Below are 20,773 nucleotides of genomic sequence, written 5' to 3' on the forward strand. Positions count from 1 at the left end.
AGCATCCCAGTGGGCAGGGAGAGCCCTCACTGTGTCACACCATGGCGTTCACAGGCACCTGGCAGATCTACGCTCAGGAGAACCTCGAGCCTTTCCTCAAGGCTCTGGGTAAGTGTCTGCTCTCTCCTCAAATCATTGCCACCACAGCTTTTACTGCTGCTTTTCTGTGGATTTTTTTTCCCCTTTTCTTTCTATGACCAACTCCTCTGCTTGGTTAAATCTGTTTGATCTAATTTGGATGTGAAAAGAAGCTGAAAGTTGTATAAATTGATGTAGAAAGGTTACAGATAACCCCCAAACCCCTGTCTCTGTGTTAGATGAGCTCCTCAAGAAAGAAGAGCTATAACAGAAATGAAGTTGTGTTGATTAATTTGTAATTTTATAAATATAGAACTAGAAGCAAGCTGTCAGTGACTTATTCAGCTTCCTAATTATTGGTACAGAAGCTCTTTCTGCAGCACAAATGTTGGAATCAAGTAAAGCTCCTCAGTAATCTGGGAATGATCAACACAGTAAGTGATAAGAGGTCAGGAATCTGTCAGTGATTATCACTGCGATGTGTCAGAAGTCTCTGAATGATTATCAGGTGTAATCTGTGAGGATTAGGAGATGCTACATCAATAAATACTCACTTACCTTTGCCAACAGAATATTCCCGTTGGGGCTTTTAAGAGTAAATACGAGATATTCAAGGAGAACCAATTCCTCTCCTGGTGACAATGACACCTTCAAGTCATGGCAGGGACACCCGAAAAAGGGAGTTTGAGGCACTCTCACTGCTGCAGCTCTGGCTGGACAGATAATCCTCCAACTCTAATCTCTCTGGGAAAATCAAGTAATGCAGACGTGCTTTTTCATGGAGAATTGTCACCCCATGGCCAGCCCTTAGGAAAAGAAACTGCATAGTCTGACACATCACCAAATATAATATCAAAACCAACCAGACTAGAAAGAATGGAGCAAAAAGCCTGTAGAGAAGAGAGGAATCCAAAAAAGGATTTGTCTTTTAACTTGGGCATCACCTTCCAGTATTGGTTTGGAACTTTTGTGCCTTTGCTGGAGAAAAGAATTTGCTATATCCATAACAAAATGTCCTGTTTTGCCTATTTGTGCAGGGTTGCCAGATGACACTATCAAAATGGCCAAAGATATTAAGCCTGTTGTTGAAATACAACAAAAAGGCAATGACTTTGTTGTGACATCCAAAACACCCAACAAATCTGTAACCAACTCGTTTACGATTGGCAAAGAGGCTGAGATCACCACCATGGATGGCAGGAAGCTAAAGGTAAAGGAGTCCAAGAATGGGACATCTTTTTATTCATCCCTAAACCTCAGTTTATGTGCAAGTGGAATTTGTTTGTACCATTTCCATTTGCAAACATTTCTATCACTTCAACAAACAGAAATGCCCCTAAAACTCCTGTTCAAATGCTGTGCTCTCCAGTTTAAATTAGCAGCTGTCATTATGAAACACCAGTGTAATTTACTTCCTCTTTATTAGTCCTCTGCTTACTCGAATTGAATTCCAAAATCTGATTTTTTAAAAATATTTTTAAATGTTCCAACAGTGCACTGTGAACTTGGTCAACGGGAAGCTGGTGTGCAAATCAGATAAATTCTCTCACGAGCAGGAAGTTAAAGGAAATGAAATGGTGGAGGTAAGTGCTAGGAAATAAGGGCAGAAAAACACTGAAGGAAAAAATGTGCCCATAGTGTCTGCAAAGTGTCCCTGTGGATAAAGACTGCTCCAAGGGGCACAACCAACTCCCAATTTTTCCGTCAGGCAAATGTTGTGAATACATTTAGAGGCAGGTACTGTGATTGTATTTTTTGGTGGACTAGAATAGATTTGTGCATGGATTATAGACACTTCTGCCACTTAGCTATAGATTTCCTAAATTTTAAATGTGTGTTTGTCTCCCACAGACGATAACATATGGTGGAGTAACGCTTGTCAGAAAAGGCAAGAAAGTCTAAAGACAGATCCTCTCCTCTGTGACACCTTCATATACCTGAAATAAAGTGCACTTTCCACAAGGTGTGATCTTTGTTTTATCTGATCAAACAGTACAGGAAAAAATGATGATTTCCGCTCTCCTTTCACACAGCACTTCCCCTTGTTACAGGATTGTGTTTTCCCCTCTGTCCCCAGACTGACAGAAATTTACCTCCCAGACAACCCAACCTGGACATGAATCACATTGTTCCAGTTCACCACAACAATCCTTGGGAGCGGCCAAAAATGTTTCTTGATTTCTTACACACAGACTGAACACACTCAGCTCTAGTTCCTGCATCTAATAAAGTTTAGTCTTGAAGCAAACCCCGTTCTCTATGACCTGGCCAACAGAGAACAATCAGGCATTTGTGGAGCTGATCTGTACCACATGTCCCAGGAATAGAAACAGCAATATTTTAAAAGCTGTGAAGCACTCACCAGTCATTAATAGGGATGGCTGTTCATAAACTGAATTACACAAAAGTACAATTAAGAGGCACTACAAGAGCAAAGAGAATTAAATATTCTTCTAATTTGCAATGCACTGCCAGTATCCTGTCATGGCCCAAGTTTGTGAAGCGCAAGTAAACTAGACTTTGTTCAGACCCTGTGTCTCCATTAAATATAAAACACACGGGAGCTGTACCTAGAACCATCTCTCTGCTGGTTAGATCCCAGTATTACATCAGCAGTCTCATTTCATAATTAAAGTCACTGCAGATTTGTTGGAATTGGTTTGGGGTGCAAGACCTCCACGAACAAAGCTGCTGGGCTGATAATGCCATTTAAAATCCTCATGGGGAGGTTTTATCCCAGTGAAGAGTGCTGAGTTTCCATCTCCCCACGCTACAAGAGCAGTTTGTGAGGGGGGAGATTGTGTTTCAGTTAATGACACAATGTGATACAAGCAATTCAGGAAGTATATCCTTATTCTGGGATAAGGCTGCTCTCAGGGGGAGTTTCACTGGCATAAAGGATCATTGTGTTCATTTTGCTTCCCAGGCAGCTCTAATGCCAAGCACACTCCTGCAGCCAGAATTAAATTCCATGTGAGTTACACAGAAATAAGATCAACAGCACAGAAATGGGGCTGCTAAAACTCACGGAGGAGGCTGCTTTAAAGCATTGGTGCTGCAAAAAGCCACCCAAGAACTCCTTTCTCTCTGGGAGTTGCTGGGTAACTGCAGCAAACACACCCTGAAAACAAACACAACCATGTGGGTTTTTTCCAGCAGGAAATTCAAAGAATGCTGCAGGTCTGCAAGGATCAAATGCTGTACCTGCAAACTGGAGGATGGAACATTCAAGACACTTCAGGTTTACTTCCAAAGCAAGGCAGAGATCGTTCATTAGTCATTTAAAACCTGCTACAAAATCATTGTTGTAGATACACACTAAAAGCACACTAAACTTATTTAGAACTTAAACTCATGCCAAGCCATTCTAGTGGCTAATATTCTAAAAAATTAAAAGAACACTTCACCTGACCTTCTTCACAATTGCAATGATTTCAGATTTCCAGCAATAGTGCCAATCTTTCCCATCCTTCTGGCAATGTCCTGCCACGGGGCATCCCAGATTTAGGTGGACTATTCAGTGCAGGTCCTTATGTGAAGCACTCAAAACCTGAAGGATTTGGATCAGACCGAGATCCCTGCCCAACGGCCCAAAGGAATAAGCATTCCTAGATGGCCTAACAGGCTGGGATGGTAGCTCTGGATTCATTATTCCACAAAAACAAGTGAATTTTTCTGTGAAGGACTCCACTGGAGTATTTATAATTGAACTTGGATCTTGTTCAGAGTTTTGATTCCCAATCTGACAATCTCTGACAAAGTAATCCTGGCAGTGTGAATTTCTATCCATCACCAAAGCCCACTCTTTGGTGTATTCATTGTTTTCATAATGCCCATAAAATAATTTATTTTCTTTTTTGCTTTGTGCCAAGCACTCCCACCACAATTCCAGTCTCTGATGTGTCTTCTTGGCTTGATTTTTATGCTCTTTCAATGATTTGTGTGAGCACATCTATGTGTTTATATTGCACAAGGTAACAACTCGACCTGCTGCTTGCATACAGAAAAATGTTAACTGCAAATATTAAATGCAAAAACCACGGCCAAAGATTCCCATCCCATCTCTGTTGAGTCCTGCACACAGACTCTGAACGTGCAATCACATAAATTCATTTTTTTGGAAGTGTATATTGGCTGCACGTCCCCTGTGTTAGTGACTGAACTTCATCTCCCATTCAAACTTGAATTATCTGTCATTTGAAACCTGTAAAAATGAGACTCTTCTTAGTGTGAGATTGCCAAGATATGAACATCAATGTCCTCCCACCGGTTTTCATTCATGAATATTAAAAATAAAGACAAAATTTTACTGGTGGCAGACACCAGGGCTGCACCAGCTCAAAGTCAGTCTTTCCCTGCACGAGTTTGCTGAAAATCCCTCACATGAAAATGCAGACACTCTTCATTGAAGTCTTCACCAAACCCTGTGACTGTTAGGTCACAGATGTTCCTTTTATCCACCTTTATGTGAGTCACACAGGAGCGTGGCAAGAAACAATCTCTCCACCCACCAACTGCATTGTTTTCATCTCAGAAATGGTTTTAATGGAAAGGGCTGGTCCTGTGCAAACAGTGTGATGAAAACTCCTGGGGCTCAAGAGGGCTGTGGGTAACAGTGTTCTCCACAAAAATTGGATTAATTACTCCGTGTGCAACCACAGTTACACACTCCAGAGAGACACTGGTCATTTATTTCAGAGTTTCACAGTTGGGGGCCCTGTGGGATTCCACAAATCGAGCACGCCAACGATCAAAATTTTCACTATTTACACATTTGAGCAAACAAAGGAATTAGTATTCCTTGGCTACAAGTCACATAGTTCTCAATTAGTATTCTATCTTCTGTTGGTTAATTATTCTGTTGTTTATCATGTTAATCACTCCAGTTCTCAGTCTTTCTCTCCTTTTGGGTCAGTGGTCTGTGGGTTGGTAGTAATGACCTGCCTCTGCAGATGTAAAATGGAAAATTACATTTTACCCAGTTGGAGACCATTTCAGCACAGTTGCTGCGTTGGGTTTATTAGTTTCTTCCTTATCTTGGGAGTTCTTGCCAGATGGGCCATAAATTCTGCATTCTTTGTGTCGTCTATCAGCGGGCATCCTTTTTTCTCCAGCTTTGTTAACGTCCCCCTGGGTCTGAGATCTTCCACACATGTCCAGCCCTAAACCTTAACAAGGCAGTTCTACCAATTTGTTATTCTAACACAGGGACATTACGTAGAGCTTCTTTGCTGCTGTTTCACGGGTTACATCCTCGTTATTGTTGGTTAGGCTTGAAAGCAGAAAAACGTCAAGCATCTTTTCTTAACATAACTTTTACACACTCTGCATTTTGCACCAACAAAGCCACAGCACAGCGATCCCTTGAGCCTCAGGAAGGGGTTACAGCCCGAGGACGTGTGAGTTGGCAGTACAGGAGGGAGCCAGGGCGCTCTGAGGCGGCCGCACGGGGCCGGGCCCCCCATCCTCTCACGGCGGGAGCGCGGCCGCCATCTTGCCCCGCGCGCGCTCCCCCTTCCCTCCCTTTCGGCGGGAAAAGCGAGGCCCCGCGCCCGCCGGCGGGGGGCGGCGCAGCGCGCATGCGCGGAGCGCGCCGGAGGGCCCGGGCGCTCCCGCGCGGGGCCCGCGCGCATGCGCGCTGCCGAAGCGGGGCAGGATTTTGGCGCCGGCGTTCGGCTCTCGCCGGAAGCCCCCCCGGGAAGTCTCGCGAGAGGCGGCGCGCGGGCGGGCGGTGCAGCTCCCCCAGGGTCGCCTCAGCCGCTCCCGCCGCGCCCGGGCCGCGCTCGCTCCTTTCCCTCCCTCCTCTCCTTCCCTCCTCTCCTTCCTTCCGTCTTTCCCGCCGCCGCCGACCATGTCCCGCTACCTGCGGCCCCCCAACACCTCGCTCTTCGTGCGGAACGTGGCCGACGACACCCGGTGAGTGGGGGCGGAGCGGGGGCTCGCGCAGGCTTTGGCGGGCTCGCTAGGCCGCGGGCGCAGGGGTCCCCCCGCAGCCGGGAGAGGGAACGGGGCGAGCCCGGCCCGCTCCCTTCCTCCGCTTTGCCTTCTCCTTCCCTCCGCTCTCCATTCTCCCTGCCCTGCCTTCCATTTTCCTCGCGATGCTGCTCCTTCCCCGCCTCTCCACGCGGATCCGTTTCCAAACAGCGCGTCCAGAAAGAACAAAGCTGGGCCGCAACAAAGTGAAACTCCCCGCAGCCGCCTTTTGAGTGTGTGCAGCGGGAGATCCAGGCGGGATATGCCACCGCGGCGATGCTGGACAGCCGCTGGAGTTTGGGATGCTGCTCTGGAAATGCGTATTGCTGCTAGATGGGAGGAAATAAAACATTTGTGCCCAAAATTCCGGGCGTAGCCAGTCCCTTAAGTGTGGGAGCTGCCGCCAGTTCAGGTGGAATATTCCCGCGGTAATTGTGTGCCGGGGCCTCTCAGGACGCTCAGTCGAGGGAAGCAATGCTTGATCTCCGTTATAATCGTGTTGTACCGAGAGCCCGTAAGGACTAAACGTGTGCGGTGAGAGAACTTCTCATAGGGAACTGAAACAGCAAAACCAGAGCGTTGCACAGGTTCTTATTTATTCCTTATATGCTTTTGGTGAACTGCTGGTTTTCCTCATTTTATTTTGGCAGTTTAGTGACAAAAAACACCTCTGGTGTTTGTTATTAGCTGAGGAACATTTACAGAGCATTGATGGCACAGAATGCGTTTGTCAGAGCACTCCTGTGTTGTTATTTTTGTGTAGAATTTGTACGGAGGTCCCTGTAAGGTCTAGTCCCATAAAATGTGAGTTTTGCAGGTCTGCCTGGGCGACTTGGACCAAAGTTGTTCAGCATACAGCAGTAGAGTGGGCACGATTGAATGGAATTAATCGAGAGCATTGTGATAGATAACTTAAAATTAAACTTTTACATTTTTCCCATTAATTTGTTCATTTTTCCAATAGTTTATTTTACTTTAAGAATAGCTGAGGGTGATTACTTCCAAATTTTTTACAACAATGTGGATTCTGTTGAGGATTCACCTTAAGCACAGAGTTGTTGGAGGTGGTTTCATTGTGAGATCTCCGTGCTGGTGGTAGTTCCTTTCTGCCAGCACTGACTGTGGAGATTTGTTTCCCAAATGATGCAGGAGGAATGTAAAAATACTAAAAACAGATGGTAACTCTCACATACCACCTAAATATGGATTACATCAATCTTCCCATGCAGGTTTTTGTTCTCAAATGTCACAAAATTAAATGTGAGGAGCTCGTGTGAATAAGAAACCTCTTTTGTGCAAAGGGTGTTGTTCCAGGGGTAGTGGCAGCTGAGCAGTTTTGTCTCAGCTCTCTAAAACCAACTCTTTGGAAAAAAACTATCCCGAGGGCATGAGTGGCTGCTCACTGAGATCTGTTCTATTTGATGTGGTTGTAAGTATTGATTATTCTATGGAAATGAGTTTGGGTGACTGGTTTGTTCTCATAATGTTTATTTGGATCTCATAATTGATGTTTGTGTGTTGCAAAATCACCGTAGAGTTACACGAGGTACTTGAATAATAACAACAATAAGTTAACAATCCTTTCTTTCACTTTCTGCCAACCTTGGCTGCATTGAATGAACTCAGTTAACGTTTTTGTTTTAGGGTTATGCTGAAGGCTGGTTTCAAACTGTCAGGGTGTATCTTGAGCATCCTGAGAATGAGAATGTTCCGTGTGCTGCCCAAACTGAGAACTGCCCAAACACTTTTTTCCCCAAAAAAATGTTTTGCTGCTTTCATCCTCTACCAAACGCTTCCGAAAAACAGGGATGGTCATGTTAACTGTAGACGGGATTTTTTTGTTAGTTTGATTTGATTTGGTTTGATTTTGGTGGATGTTTTGTGGCAGTGCTGAAGCCACATGAGGTGTTTGTGGTGTTGCAGGTCCGAAGATTTGCGCCGTGAGTTTGGTCGTTATGGGCCTATAGTTGATGTTTACGTTCCACTTGACTTCTACACTCGTCGTCCCAGAGGATTTGCCTATGTTCAATATCCTTTCTTCAGATGGCTCATTAGTGAGGGGTGTTGGAGTTTGAGATTCAAGTTTGTGTAAGAGGTAACCAATCTAAATGAAAAAGCAGTTTACTTTTGTGTTGTATCTAATAAGTGTCTTACTTATGTCGTGGTGTTTCTTTTTTTTTTTTTTTTTTTTTTTTTTAAAGATTAACTTCTCTCAATTGTTCTTTGCCTTTTTTTTTGCAAAATTTAAGTCCAGTAATATAAAAGCTTGCTTGTGTCACTGAAATTAATACTAAATTAATACTATATGATTTAAATGAAAAATTTATCACTGACTCAAAATTGTCTAGCACGTTTATATTATCACTGGTGTGTAAGTAAAGTTGTGCTTAGCAAAATGTGGCTGCTATTCGTTGTTAATTTAACAAATGGAAACTGGAATCACTTGATCAAAATCAGATTGTGTAAAAAAATTAGGTGAACTTCTTTCTTTAATATTGTCCCCTAATTTGCTGTCCTCTGTTGTTGCCTCAGAATGTAAAGCTGTACAGTAATGGCGACCCCAAAGAGAAAGCATGAAAGAACCTTTAGAGTAGAGTTCAACAATTAAGGCAAGTAGACAAGCCAAAGACCTCTTAAGGATCAGGCTTGAAGAGAAGGGAGAGTTTGGGAAAAGAAAAAATAAAGAAAAGCTGGAAGAAGGACAAGCCATAATGGGAGACAAAGCTTCGCTTTATCTGCAAAAGGGGGAAAAGGTTGTTTTTCAAAGTTAAAGATAAAGCCATCTGTCATTTTTGGCCAAGCATCTCATGACAAGTCCTTCTGACAAGCACTTAAAGAGTTAAAGGTCAAGATGAAGTTGAATGGTGGCCAAGATTAAAGGAGTCATACCTGATGTATCCTACAGAATAACAGTTTTTCTTCTGTCTGTCATGTAAGCAGTAATTTGGTGAATTATTCTGGTTTAGTCCATTGACAAAACCTGTAATATTTCTCTTGTGAGTGCTACTGTGACTGTGGTCTGAATGAAATGGAAGTTTCTCTCCTGCAGAGATGATGCTGCTGGGAAATTCCCCCTGGAGGGGAAAGGCAGCTTATCGTTTTGGGTTCCACAAGCTGGAATTAGGGGTGGAAATTCCAGCATTAAAATAAATGTCTGTCACTGTACCTTGGCCCTGAGTGGCAGTGCAGGGCTCACAGTGTCTGCTCTTCTCTCACACATGGGAGCCACAGGGCTGTGGCATGACATGAGTTAAACCTAAAACCAGTTGTTTAAAACAAAAAGGAAAGCTTTATTCCAAAGTTAATAGTTAATGTTTACTGTTGGTATGTCCAACTAGGGCTTAATTTTAATAAACTCAATGTAGTGGAGAGAACTAAATGACCATTAACAAGTGTATTTTGAAAGGATACCTTTGTTTTCTTTGCATAAGTATAAGTGGGAGAAGAAAAAATTAAGAATATCACATAGCAAGTGCTTGCTGATGGATAAATTCATGGTCATATTACAGAATTTTAATTTTATAACAGGAGTTCTCAGATAGCTGGTGGTTAATTAAAAAAAATCACTAGTGTGCAGAGTAGCATGACAAAAAAAACCCTTAAAACACTGCTGTAAAATGAGAAAATGAAACTTATTTTTTTTTATTTTTATTTTAAATACCAAATCTGTTAAACTGCTCAAATTCCCAAGTACCTTAACACTGCCCACATTTGAAGATGTCCGTGATGCAGAAGACGCTCTCCACAATTTGGATCGGAAGTGGATTTGTGGTCGGCAAATAGAAATCCAGTTTGCACAGGGGGACCGCAAGAGTAAGTGCCTGCCTTTCATCACACCCTGAGTTCAGCCTGAATTTCAGCACCAAACACGTGCTGCTAATTGTTGTGATATCTTCTTATTGTATATAAACTGCCTTTTATCCAGTAATTGCTAATGACTCGTTTTAATTATGAATGGATAAGTAAGTACAGCAGTCAGCACAGTCTTTCTTTGGAGCTTTCTGTGCAGCTCCGTGTGATTTCCAGGACTGAGGTAATGTCTTCATTTTCATTTCAGGCTTCAGGATAAAAGTCAGTTTCAAGGTGGAGCAGAACTCGTATTTTCTGAACAGATAAATGTAAAGAGAATTTAGGTCTTTATAAATCTGTTGTTTGTGTGCATAGTCTTAATTTGCTGGGAAATACAGATTTGCAAAGCCTGGCACAAACCTGTTGGTCTAAACCAGGTCTGTAATACTCATGTGATGCCTGGGAATAAAAGGACCTTAAAGGTCTTTAGTTACAGCTCTCAGAGAAACAACCTGACTGTCCAGTTCTTTCTCAAGTCCTCACAATTAACTTCAATGGAGTCAGTGGAAATTCTACACTCCAAAGGACAAGTTCCTGCCCTGTGTATAAACATTGGGATTTCTAACAGGTTTCTGAACAAAATTGACTAAATCCACCTTAGTGTGTTACAAGCACCACTAAAAACAAAAAATTTGAAGCTATTTAGTACAGAGGGTGTTTGTTACAGCTTGTTTAAAATAGTTAGAGCATGGTCTTTGGGTTTGAATTTGATACAAAGGAAGGATAGCTGTGCTGCTTAGAGGAAATACAGTGGAAGCCTAATAGAGTCATTGTTAATTACTTTAATAACTAAGCTGCACAGTGAAAGTGAATCGTTTTACTGGGGGGTTCCTTTTGGAATTAGACTTTTCTTTGTGTGGCATCCACCAAAGCCTCTGTATAAGCTGGACCTTCAGTGGTTAAAGACAGCTGTGGATCAGGTGTGGTGATGGTGCTGTGCAGTCAGGAAAAAGTGTTTAATTAGCTTTCACTTGTTGGGTAAATTCAGGAATGTCAGAATGTGTCAGTCATGGCTCTGACCTGCCATACCAGTTTCCAGCTGGCCTGAAATCACCTTGGCCAGTTCTGTGTTATGGTTTTATGGAGCATTAGTCCTTCCTGACTGGTTTTGTGGAGGTTTTTTTGTTTGTTTTGCTTTCTAGATTTACAGTGCCCCCAAGGCTGCATTAATTCGTGTCCAGTGGCTAAAGCAGCACAAAACAAGTGGCACAGAGTAGCCTCTCACCTGTCCCTTCATAAACCTCAAATCACGAATGAGCCTTTCTGCTCAACACCAAATACACAGCTTAGACCTTGAGGGGAAAAACTAGGGCATCATCTTCACCTGCAAATATTGCTATTTTTACAGCACCAAACCAAATGAAAGCCAAGGAAGGGAGAAACCTGTACAGCTCCTCTCGTTACGATGACTATGACAGATACAGGCGGTCTCGGAGTCGCAGTTACGAGCGCAGACGGTCGAGGAGTCGCTCCTTTGATTACAGCTATAGAAGATCCTATAGCCCCAGAAAGTAAGTGTAGTGTGTGGGGCTGGCCTCAGCTGCACAGCACAGACACACCACGCTGACTATTTCATTGTTACACTTTTGAATAATCTTTTTTTTTTTTTTTTTTTTTCTATCATGGGAGTAACCGCTGGGAGTTGCATACCTTGCATGCTGCATCTGATCAGGAATAGTGAATGAAACCATTCTGTGCTGCATTGGAGAATAACTAAAAGCAAATGCACAGCTTGAAAATATAATGTATTAAGTAATTGTATGTTTGCATAGGTATTTGTCACCGTTTACTTTTTCTGATGTACCTTTTTAGCAGTAGACCTACTGGAAGACCTCGTCGTAGCAGAAGCCATTCGGACAATGATAGGTAAAAAACCACTTTTTACACCCTTTCAATTGCAAACTAGATCACTGTATTCCTTTAACTTTAGGTTTTTTAAAAAAAAGTTTCTCCTGCAAAAACGGTAAACAATTTTTAATGTACTAGATGTCTAAGAATAGTGTTTTTACATTCAAATCTCCTCTCTCCCCTTTATTCTGATAGGTTCAAACACCGCAATCGATCTTTTTCAAGATCTAAGTCCAATTCAAGATCACGATCCAAGTCACAGCCCAAGAAAGAAATGAAGGCTAAATCACGGTCTAGGTCTGCATCTCACACCAAATCTAGAGGCACCTCTAAAACAGATTCTAAAACACACTATAAGTCCAGCTCAAGATATGAGAAGGAGTCGAGAAAAAAAGAACCAGCTAGATCCAAATCACAGTCAAGATCACATTCTAGATCTAGGTCAAAATCCAGATCGAGGTCTTGGACTAGTCCCAAGTCCAGTGGCCACTAATAGTGTATCCATGTTGGTTTAGGCATGTAAGATTCATTTACACACAGTTCAGTTTACTTAAATTATCAGGAATATGATGTTGCAACAGTGCTAAAAAAATATTTTCTTTGTCAGTTTTCCCTGTAGCCGACAATGGTTGAAATTAAAACAGTGTTTAGAAGACACAGAGAGAGAGACAGAGAGAGAGAGAGGGAGAGAGATTGTCCACTTGGTTAAATGTCATGGGCAGCTACTGATTTGGTTGTGGTGTCTCTATGTATATTTTTGTAAAGATTTGCATTTTTAATGCTTAGATATTTGGTGATGACTTGATTGATCGTAACTTGCAACATTGTTCTTTTACAAATGTCACACCCATAGAGAAATTGGTGCCAGTTGTGCTGGGCAGTTAAACCAGCTGTTTAACTGGTTCTTCAACTCTAAACTTAGTTTAAAAGAAAAGGAAAACTGGACAGCTGTAGTGCAACACTGGCTGCTGGGAAATCAGCCTGGCAGTTTGTTTCCATGGCTCCAGGGCAGGTTTCTGTGTTCTCCGTGCCTACCAGCACCAGCAGGTTGGCAGATGGAGCTCTGGAGGGAGATTTGGGAGATTTCTCTTTGTCCTCCTCTCTGGAGAGATGGTACTAACCTTATACATACAACATGGGCAGACAGTTGGTCCTGGAGCTCACTCAGAGCCTGTGCAGTGTCGTGACCCGTCAGGAGAGAGGCTTCACTGCCTCTGCCCTGGCTGCTGGTGCTGAATGTGAGGGAAAAACCCACCTTGAAATGGAACATCTAAATTCAGATTTCAGCAAACAGCAGAGCAACTTAATATTAGGTTGTGTGTACATTTTATGCAGTTTTTTGTATCTATTCTCAATTTTAGTGAGCAGTTAACCATAAAGTTGCTTAGTTTTCCTGCTGTTAGATACAAGTAGATTGTTTCGAGTTGTGTGTGTACAGTATATAAGAACTAAACTTTTATGCCAATGACTCCTGTGGTTAGTTGGTGTATTCATAGGTATCAAACTGTAGCCATCTCCCTGGGTTACCAGGCTTGCTCTTTACACAGCAAAAAAAGCAGTTGGTCAAGCAAGTCTGAATCACTCTTTTCTCAGAATGGATAGTGGTTTGGTTACAAGATTTAATTTTCCTTCAGAACAAATGTTTGAAGTTAGATATGAACAAGAGCTGCATCTCTAGTTATGTAGTTTATCACTAATACAGTATCTTTAGAAAACTGAACGTGAAAAATAACAAACTCAGTGTGTAATCTTACCAGTATTTCTCTAGAAGGCAAGATCCTTTGTTATGGAAATGGCTTTTGGCATTTTTTTGTTTTTGTCTTTACCTTCAAAAGCCACCATCAAACACTTAAGTGTTCCTGGCTGTCTGATGCCTGTAGCATATAAAGACATTGATTTCCAAAAGTTCCTTTTTAGAGAAACGTTTTAGGGTTTGGTTTTAGTGTTTCAGCAGGGCCTTTAAAGAAGCGCAGATGGCTTTGCAATCTCGTCAGTGGAACGTGCTTAGGGGTTGATCCTAGAACCTTTGTACATTTGATAGTATTTCTAACTTTTTCTTTACTGTTTGCAGTTAACGTTCATGTTCTGCTATGCAATCATTTATATGCACGTTCCTTTAATTTTGTAGACTTTCCTGGATGTATAGTTTAAAAACAGCAAAAAAAGTCTATTTAAAACTGTAGCAGTAGCGTGCAGCTCTAGCAGAGGAAAGTTGTGGGATTAAACTTTGTATTTCCTTTCTTATAGAGGCTTCTAAAAAGGTATTTTTATATGTTCTTTTTAACAAATATTGTGTACTACCTTTAAAACATCAATGTTTTGATCAAAATAACTAAAGACCCAGCTTATTTTCTGCTTGCTGTAAATTTAGCAAACATGCTGTAATAAAAAAATGAAGGAAATACTGATCCACTGGAATTATTGTAGCTTTAGAATTTGACTCCAGAGCATGGTTAGGAGTAAAGCTATGCATCCCTTATGGAGTAAAATCCTTACTATGGTATTTCAGTAAAGGCAGGAATTTTTCATATAGTGTCTGAATAAATTTCACTTCACATTTTTGAAGGGGCTACAAGACAAACTGAGAACACTAAGCATAAGCTGTACTTTAATATATTGAATTTTCTTTGCTATTAACATTTATTATTGCTGGATGGACTTGCCCCATAGGTTATAATTCAGATATTATTAGCCAGGTTATGAAACTATTTAAAAGCAATGACTGAAGGTTCATACAGAATCGAATTTATAGTATCACCATACCAATTTATAATTGCCATATCAAAAGTGGTGCCAGCAGTGGTTCTGTGAGAGGTGGCAACAGGGATGGAGTGCCTCCTGGCACTGGTGTGGGCCCAGCTGAAAGTTCTGCCCTGAAAGACAAAAATCCTCTGTAAAGCAAATTGCTTTGATAAATCCACTTTCACCCTTTATAAGTTGAGCTGTGATTGTGTCTGCTTCTAACAGCCAACCCCCCCACCCTTTTCAGCTTTATAGATTTATAAATATAAATACAGTCTTCATGACTAACTCCTGCTTGAAAGGGGTCCTGGTGACTGAGTGGTGGGGACCCGTGGCTGTGTCAGGGACCTGCAGGGATTGCTGTGGTTGATGGTGATGCTGCTCCAGCTGGAATTGGAGCTGGAAGGGTGGGAGGAGGGAGGAGAAATCTCCATGTCCAGGCAGAGTAACAGTAACTATTCCTTAACTGTTGTGTCAGCATGTCCTTAATATTGTGTACCTCAGCATTTATGTATAGCAGAGTTTAATTTTTGTTTTGAAAAGCCAGATCATTGCAAGTATAATGTAGTGTCTGCCAGTTCTGATGGTTCTTTCTTTCTCTCCCAGAGGTAGGACTAAACTTTGACTTGACTTGTGTATATGAACAAGCCAGAAAAGCCGAACACAAACCCACGATGTTTCAAGAGTGCATGAATAAAGATGTTGTCCTAGTTCTTGCTCCCATGGAAAAATTGTGAAGAAGCTGTTCTGTGGGCCTTTCAGTTGGGGACGAGTTAGCAGGATGTGGCCAAAAGGGCAGGGAATGTTTATGCATTCATGCAAGTCAAGCCACAGCCCATCTAGATAACATCTCCCTTCCTTGATGCAGGTATCCCAGTCCTGCCCTAAAAAAAAAGCAGGAGCCTGTCTTGTGCAAGCTTCCTGCAGGTTATGCACAGCTGGAATGCAAGAACTTTGCAGGCTACAAAAGATCATGTCTAGGCATCTTTCTTTTGGAGTCTCAAGAATGGTGGGAATTATGTTTTTCTGTGGTAAAACTAGATTTTGTCATTCCTGCAAAATTTGTAGAATTGAAGTAGTGTGTAAAAAACTTCTCTGCTGAAAGTAATGGCTGTGCTCCAAAATATCTGCAGCGAATCGATTGGTGTCAGCAGTCATAGAAGGCTCTATTGGAACTTCTTTTTCACCTAAAGTCCATGCACCCAACTGGTAATTAAAAATCTTCAATTTAGTGGTTAAGTAGCTGGGTGTTTAATTAGGGACTCTGATAGACTGGTCTCTGAAAGCTCAATGTTATCCTTTCTATGTCTTATCAAGATGTTTAATGTACAGTATCATGGTTTTACTGGAAGTGGAATCTTTTGGTTTCAATGTTGTTTTGAGCTCTCTGCTTAGACAGAGCTTTTTTTCCTGCCTGTTGAGTCTTGGGTGACAGCTCGGGGTGTGCTCAGAGCAAGGCAGTGCAGCCACCATGGCACTACTGCTCGGGCCTCGGCAGGGATTGGTGCAGATGAACATTTTGAATTACAAAGGGATAAAATTGACACATTTTTAGGACATAATCACCCATTAAGAATTGCTGGTTTTCTCCATTTATCTTGTAACTTGCTTAAAAAAGTCTGTAGTCCATTGCTATAATATTTGTCTAAAGATGCTCTTGCTGCTGAGACTATTGTAGGAAGGGAAGACTCTGTACCCTGTAGTGTGTTTGATCAGAGATGCTGATGTTTAATTCATCCACATCCTTTCTTCTTGAGTTTTGTGTTCCATCTGTGCAAATAACCCTGTGAATTGGGAATAAAATGTACAAGTTTTGACTATAACTTGAGAGCACCTTCTGACTTAATTAATCCAGCCGTAGTCTGTGGGAGAGGGAGCCCCAAGCGCTGCTTCCCAGCCTTGCCAGCTTTTGCTTTTGTCAGGAACATTAATTAGTGTTAATTCTCAAGCCCCGTGTTCCCAAACCTCTGTAAAGGCATAAAAGAGAGAACGCTCTGCAGTTAAAGAAACCTCCCTTGGGAAGGGAACTGCCAAAATGAGGTCATCCCACTTTTCCATTTCCATCAGAAAACAAAGAGATGCTTTTAGGGGGAAAAAAAAAAAAGTTTATTTAAATGTTTTGTTTCCAATTTGTACAAACATCATCAGTAATTGACAATTTGAAGTGCAGAATAGATAATTAACTGGGATACAACTCAGACTCTGGTGAAGGTCCAGGTCACAATACAAGTTTAGAGACTGCCAATTCCGTGTGATTTGGAGCAATAATTTTGTAAACATTCAGCTCAGCTGCCACTGCATTTGGAATGTACAGAAAGACACCTCTGAACATTTCACAATCTGCAAAAGGCCTGTTCAAATTAAAGCACTTTTTAAAAAGTAATTCTTGTATTTTGAAAGAAGCCTGGCTGTTCCTGTTGTCACAGTCCAGCTGTTCCTGCTGCAAGATCAGCTGGAGGGTGACAGCACAGGAGCCACCTGTCCTGGCCCTCTGTGAGGGATTTTAGCAAAGATTGGGACAAAATGTTGTTTTTACATTGATGAGCATTGATGCATTTCAGAAACACAGAATGATCACAATCCTTCAGTTTTATGAAGCACCTGAACCCAGGCATTTGCATTTCTTGTGAAACACTTGATTTGGAACATTTCAGTGTTTTTTCATCACTGAACACACACCTCTCCTACACACTCACAATAGGAGGATCTGAAACTCCAGCAGCTTTTTTTTTTTTTTTTTTTTAATTTTTTTTCTTTAATTAAAAAAAAATCTAAATAAGCCTCTTTCGCACTGATTTCACTTTAAAAAAAAAGATATTACAACCAAATACAATGTGCATATTCATTGCATGTGAAGTGCAAGGGCACAGCCACAAATGTCTTTTTTTTTTTTTGTTAATTTTTTTTTTAAACAAAATATCATTTTTTAAAACCAGGCCACGTACTCAACATGGTCATCTTACATTCAGCAGTTTTGTACTAAAAATACTTCTGTGCAGGAAAGCCCAGCAGAAATTTACATATGCTACAATGTTTTACATGTATTTACATGGCTCTCTCTTCCCTGTGAGAACATCTAACACCTGCCCCAAACTATTAATTGTTAGAGGGGAACCAATTAATACCAGACTAAGGAACTACTCCACCTTTTCATACAAAAAAAACCCTGATACAAAAACATGGTTTAGAATTCAGCAATGTGGGCACACGAAGGATTGGGGTTTTTTTGGCAGTTACTTGGCAATGCAAGGTCTTTAGTTGGCACTGAGATTCCTGGGAAGCACAGCTGGAGAGGCTTTATGGATCTGCCTGGGGAGTTCTTCCAGAACATTCCAGATGGGAGTCACAGGCTTGAAATGCTCATCCGCCACTGCACGAGTGCCACTAAAGGTCACAGGGACAAGTAAAAGAATCAGCTGTGCCTCCCCTTGTGCCCAGGTGGAGGTTTCTGCTCTGCAGAGTGTTTAGCAAATCTCACACCAGTCTGAAAAGCAGCAAATAACCTGACTAAAGTTTTCAGTGCGTTTTTATTTTTCAGTTCATGCTGCATTAAGTTAGGTATAAGGTGGTTTTCTAACAAGTCAAAGTCACAATTCCAATTTCAGAACAGTCCCATTTATTCTTAAATACAGTAAATGGTGACTGCTCTGGATTTGATTGATTTTCAAGAAAACAGCTATTTCACAGTGAGGTGAACACAGCACTGAACTTTTGAGGTAAAAAGATGAGGGGAATGTAAGCTTCCACCCCTCTCCAAGTGACTAACTACATGCAGCAAGAACACCTGGCCCTGCACCTCTGTGCAGCTGGAGTTGGGAACAGCAATGCTCAAATCTTAAACCCTGACAGTCAAAATCACTTCTGAAAACCACACAAGTTACACCTCAGGCCTGGACTTTCAGTAAGGTTTTGAGCTGAAATGTCATTATTTCTTTATCAGAAGGTTTAAAAGACACAGGTACCCAGTGGCTTGGTGGCTTAGGCAGAACACTTGGGGAGGGTGGCTCGCTGAACTTGGCCCCAGCATAATTCTGGTTGCTCTGAGGGGTGAACAACAGGGTACGATTGGATAGAGCAGGATTCCAATTGGGATTCTTGGGCAAGTGAACGTTGTTCTTCCCCCCTTTCTGCATGGCCTGCCATGCACCAGGAGAGGAGCTGCAGCCGTGGCCTCTTTCCTTCTTCACATATGTTTTCATCTGAGAATTCTGCTCTTTGTTCTTCTGCCTGTTTTTAAGTTGTTGATGGTTCTTGGTGGTATTTCTAGGCTGGGAAACGGGAATGTTGTATCTTTCTCCACCACCCATCTTCAACTTAAATGTCACCTGGAAAAACGAGGAGTCAGGATAAGTCTTTTTTTAAGCAGAGTCTTTCAGAAAATGTTTAGATTTCAAGCTAAGGGATAAAAATCAATTGAACCAAAACTGGCTCTAAACACTCCACTTCTCTCCTCAGAAAAGGTGTAACTGGAGAAATGAGACTGGAAAAACCTTGCTCAGAAAATTCAGAGCCAGATTTAATCAGTCAATAATGAGTGCTGGAGACGTCTAATTTCAGTCTGTTAACACCTAAGGATTGGGCAAAGTTTGTACTGATAAAGCCACTCCCCAGACTTCCTGCTGAGTGTGAGAACTGCTCTGATAAACCCAAAGTGAACTGAAAATCACTTTCAGTTGAACAGATTTAACTCAATTCCCAAAGCCCACACCCAGAACGCAGCACAGCATACTCAGCACTTCCCCACAAGCTCTCCTGTTTCTTTCCCCTCTCCCACCACGATTTACCTCTCAGTGGTCTTCTCCGATTCCACACTCTCCAACTCTTGCCCCCTTTCCTGCTTCCAAGCCTGAAAGAATAGATGCTGCCTTGTGCTGGACTCCTTCCTTTGGCTGGGAATAGAAGTTTTCATGGGCTGATCTGCTGTCTTCAGCCAGGGAGCCGAGCCCAACATCGGATTCTCGGCACAGAAGCTCCAAGAGAGAAGTCCTGCTGCAGAAATGAGAAGGAAATTTCAATTCAGGTTAAGGAAGCAACTGTTTCACTTTGGGGTGGAAAAAAAGGCAAGTGGAAATAATTCAGAGAATTCGGAGTCAGCTGCGTCTCTGTATATGTTAAAGATGACAACGTGCTACAAACACAACCTCAAAACCCCACCCAAAGAGACGCAGCTTTGTTTTTCTCTACTTACATGAAGTTCTCATGCTCTGTCTGAAAAAGCATCTTATCAGACAATCAAAAACTTTATCCCTTTCGTTTTAGTAGGGAAAAAGTAAAGTACAATGGAAAATACTTTGGTAACTGGGATCAATACAGGAACTGCCCACAGTGTCCAAACCCTTCCCCAGCCATCACAGAGTTCAATTCGTCATCTGTTTCTTTAACCTCCGTTATCCAAGTAATTCCTTAATGACCCTTACACCATTTTCCTGGGACCCCTAAGATTTTAATATTGAAGTACTCGAGTCTGTTCAGCTCCTGACACTCTCCAAACTCAGCAGGCCCCTGCCCATCCCTCACAGAGCTCCAGAGGAGCCGCCCGTTTTTATTTCCAGCTTCCGCCTCGTTTGGACGGAAACCAAAAGCCGAGATAACGTCACCGGCCCCGGCCTCCCGTCTGCTCCCGCCGACCGGAGTTTCTTCGCCTCCGAACTTTCTTCCTTCTCTCACCGACACCTGAGGGGAGCCGGACCCTCCCGTCCCCCCTTCCCCAACAACGGAGCACAACATGGCGGCGGCCGCGCCCGGCCCTTCCCGCACCGCTCCGCCCTTACCGACTTCTGTCCGCTCCACTCGCCCACAAGCACGAACACACACACGGCCCTCCAGGAACCGACCCCGCGCTGCTCCGCCGTCACTGTCCGACCCCCCCACCCTCAGAGCTGCCTCCGCTCTGCTCCTCTCCGCACCGCCTCTCGCTCTCCCTCACAAAATGGCTGCCGCGTCCTGCGCCGTTTAACACCATCTGCCTCCTCCCCCGTCAGCGGGGCCACTCGGCAGCAGCCAATGGGAGCGCGCCGCTCGCCCGCTCCACCAATGGGAGCCAAGCCCCGCCTGTTGCCGGGCGGGCCCGGGGCAGAGCGGGCGCGGCGCGCGGGCGGGCGGGGCCGCCATTTGAATCCCCTCACGAAGGGCAGCGCGGGAGCGATCGCCGCTCTTTGTCCCGCCCGGCCCGGCCCCGGCACCGGGCCCCGCCCGCGCCTCCCTCGGCTCCTCTCCACGGCCCCCCGGACACGCCGCCAGCTCCGCCCCGCCCGCCAATTAGCACAACAAAAATACTGGGGAA

General features: G+C 43.0%; 3 protein-coding genes across 8 annotated transcripts; 2 read left to right on the forward strand and 1 right to left on the reverse strand.

Moving 5' to 3' along the window:
* The first annotated feature begins 8 nt into the window (after window positions 1–8).
* Window positions 9–2,040, forward strand: LOC310919747 (fatty acid-binding protein, liver-like). Its single transcript, XM_083879229.1, has 4 exons — window positions 9–108; window positions 1,116–1,288; window positions 1,572–1,661; window positions 1,930–2,040. Exons 1-4 carry the CDS (start codon window positions 42–44, stop codon window positions 1,978–1,980), a joined length of 381 nt encoding a protein of 126 aa, XP_083735355.1. The 5' UTR covers window positions 9–41; the 3' UTR covers window positions 1,981–2,040.
* Window positions 2,041–5,787: 3,747 nt separating this feature from the next.
* SRSF10 (serine and arginine rich splicing factor 10) lies at window positions 5,788–17,394 on the forward strand. Of its 6 annotated transcripts, XM_083879285.1 has the most exons (7): window positions 5,793–5,994; window positions 7,975–8,079; window positions 9,761–9,864; window positions 11,249–11,411; window positions 11,713–11,766; window positions 11,944–12,045; window positions 15,097–17,394. In XM_083879285.1, the coding sequence occupies exons 1-7, from the start codon at window positions 5,930–5,932 to the stop codon at window positions 15,113–15,115; spliced, it is 612 nt and encodes a 203-aa protein (XP_083735411.1). In that variant the 5' UTR covers window positions 5,793–5,929; the 3' UTR covers window positions 15,116–17,394. The 6 variants fall into 6 exon arrangements, with proteins under 6 accessions (XP_083735409.1, XP_083735408.1, XP_083735411.1 ...); XM_083879283.1 differs by lacking the exon at window positions 15,097–17,394 and having other exon boundaries at window positions 5,788–5,994; window positions 11,716–11,766; window positions 11,944–15,090; XM_083879282.1 differs by lacking the exon at window positions 15,097–17,394 and having other exon boundaries at window positions 5,789–5,994; window positions 11,944–15,090.
* On the reverse strand, window positions 17,299–20,423 carry PNRC2 (proline rich nuclear receptor coactivator 2). The gene is made up of 3 exons (XM_083879288.1): window positions 20,262–20,423; window positions 19,275–19,479; window positions 17,299–18,815 (listed from the first exon to the last, which is right to left on the reverse strand). Exon 3 carries the CDS (start codon window positions 18,795–18,797, stop codon window positions 18,375–18,377), a length of 423 nt encoding a protein of 140 aa, XP_083735414.1. The 5' UTR covers window positions 18,798–18,815; window positions 19,275–19,479; window positions 20,262–20,423; the 3' UTR covers window positions 17,299–18,374.
* Between the last annotated feature and the right edge of the window lie 350 nt (window positions 20,424–20,773).

Source organism: Zosterops lateralis (genome assembly GCF_965231275.1).
Source record: "Zosterops lateralis genome assembly, chromosome: 28".
NCBI classification, from domain to species: domain Eukaryota; kingdom Metazoa; phylum Chordata; class Aves; order Passeriformes; family Zosteropidae; genus Zosterops; species Zosterops lateralis.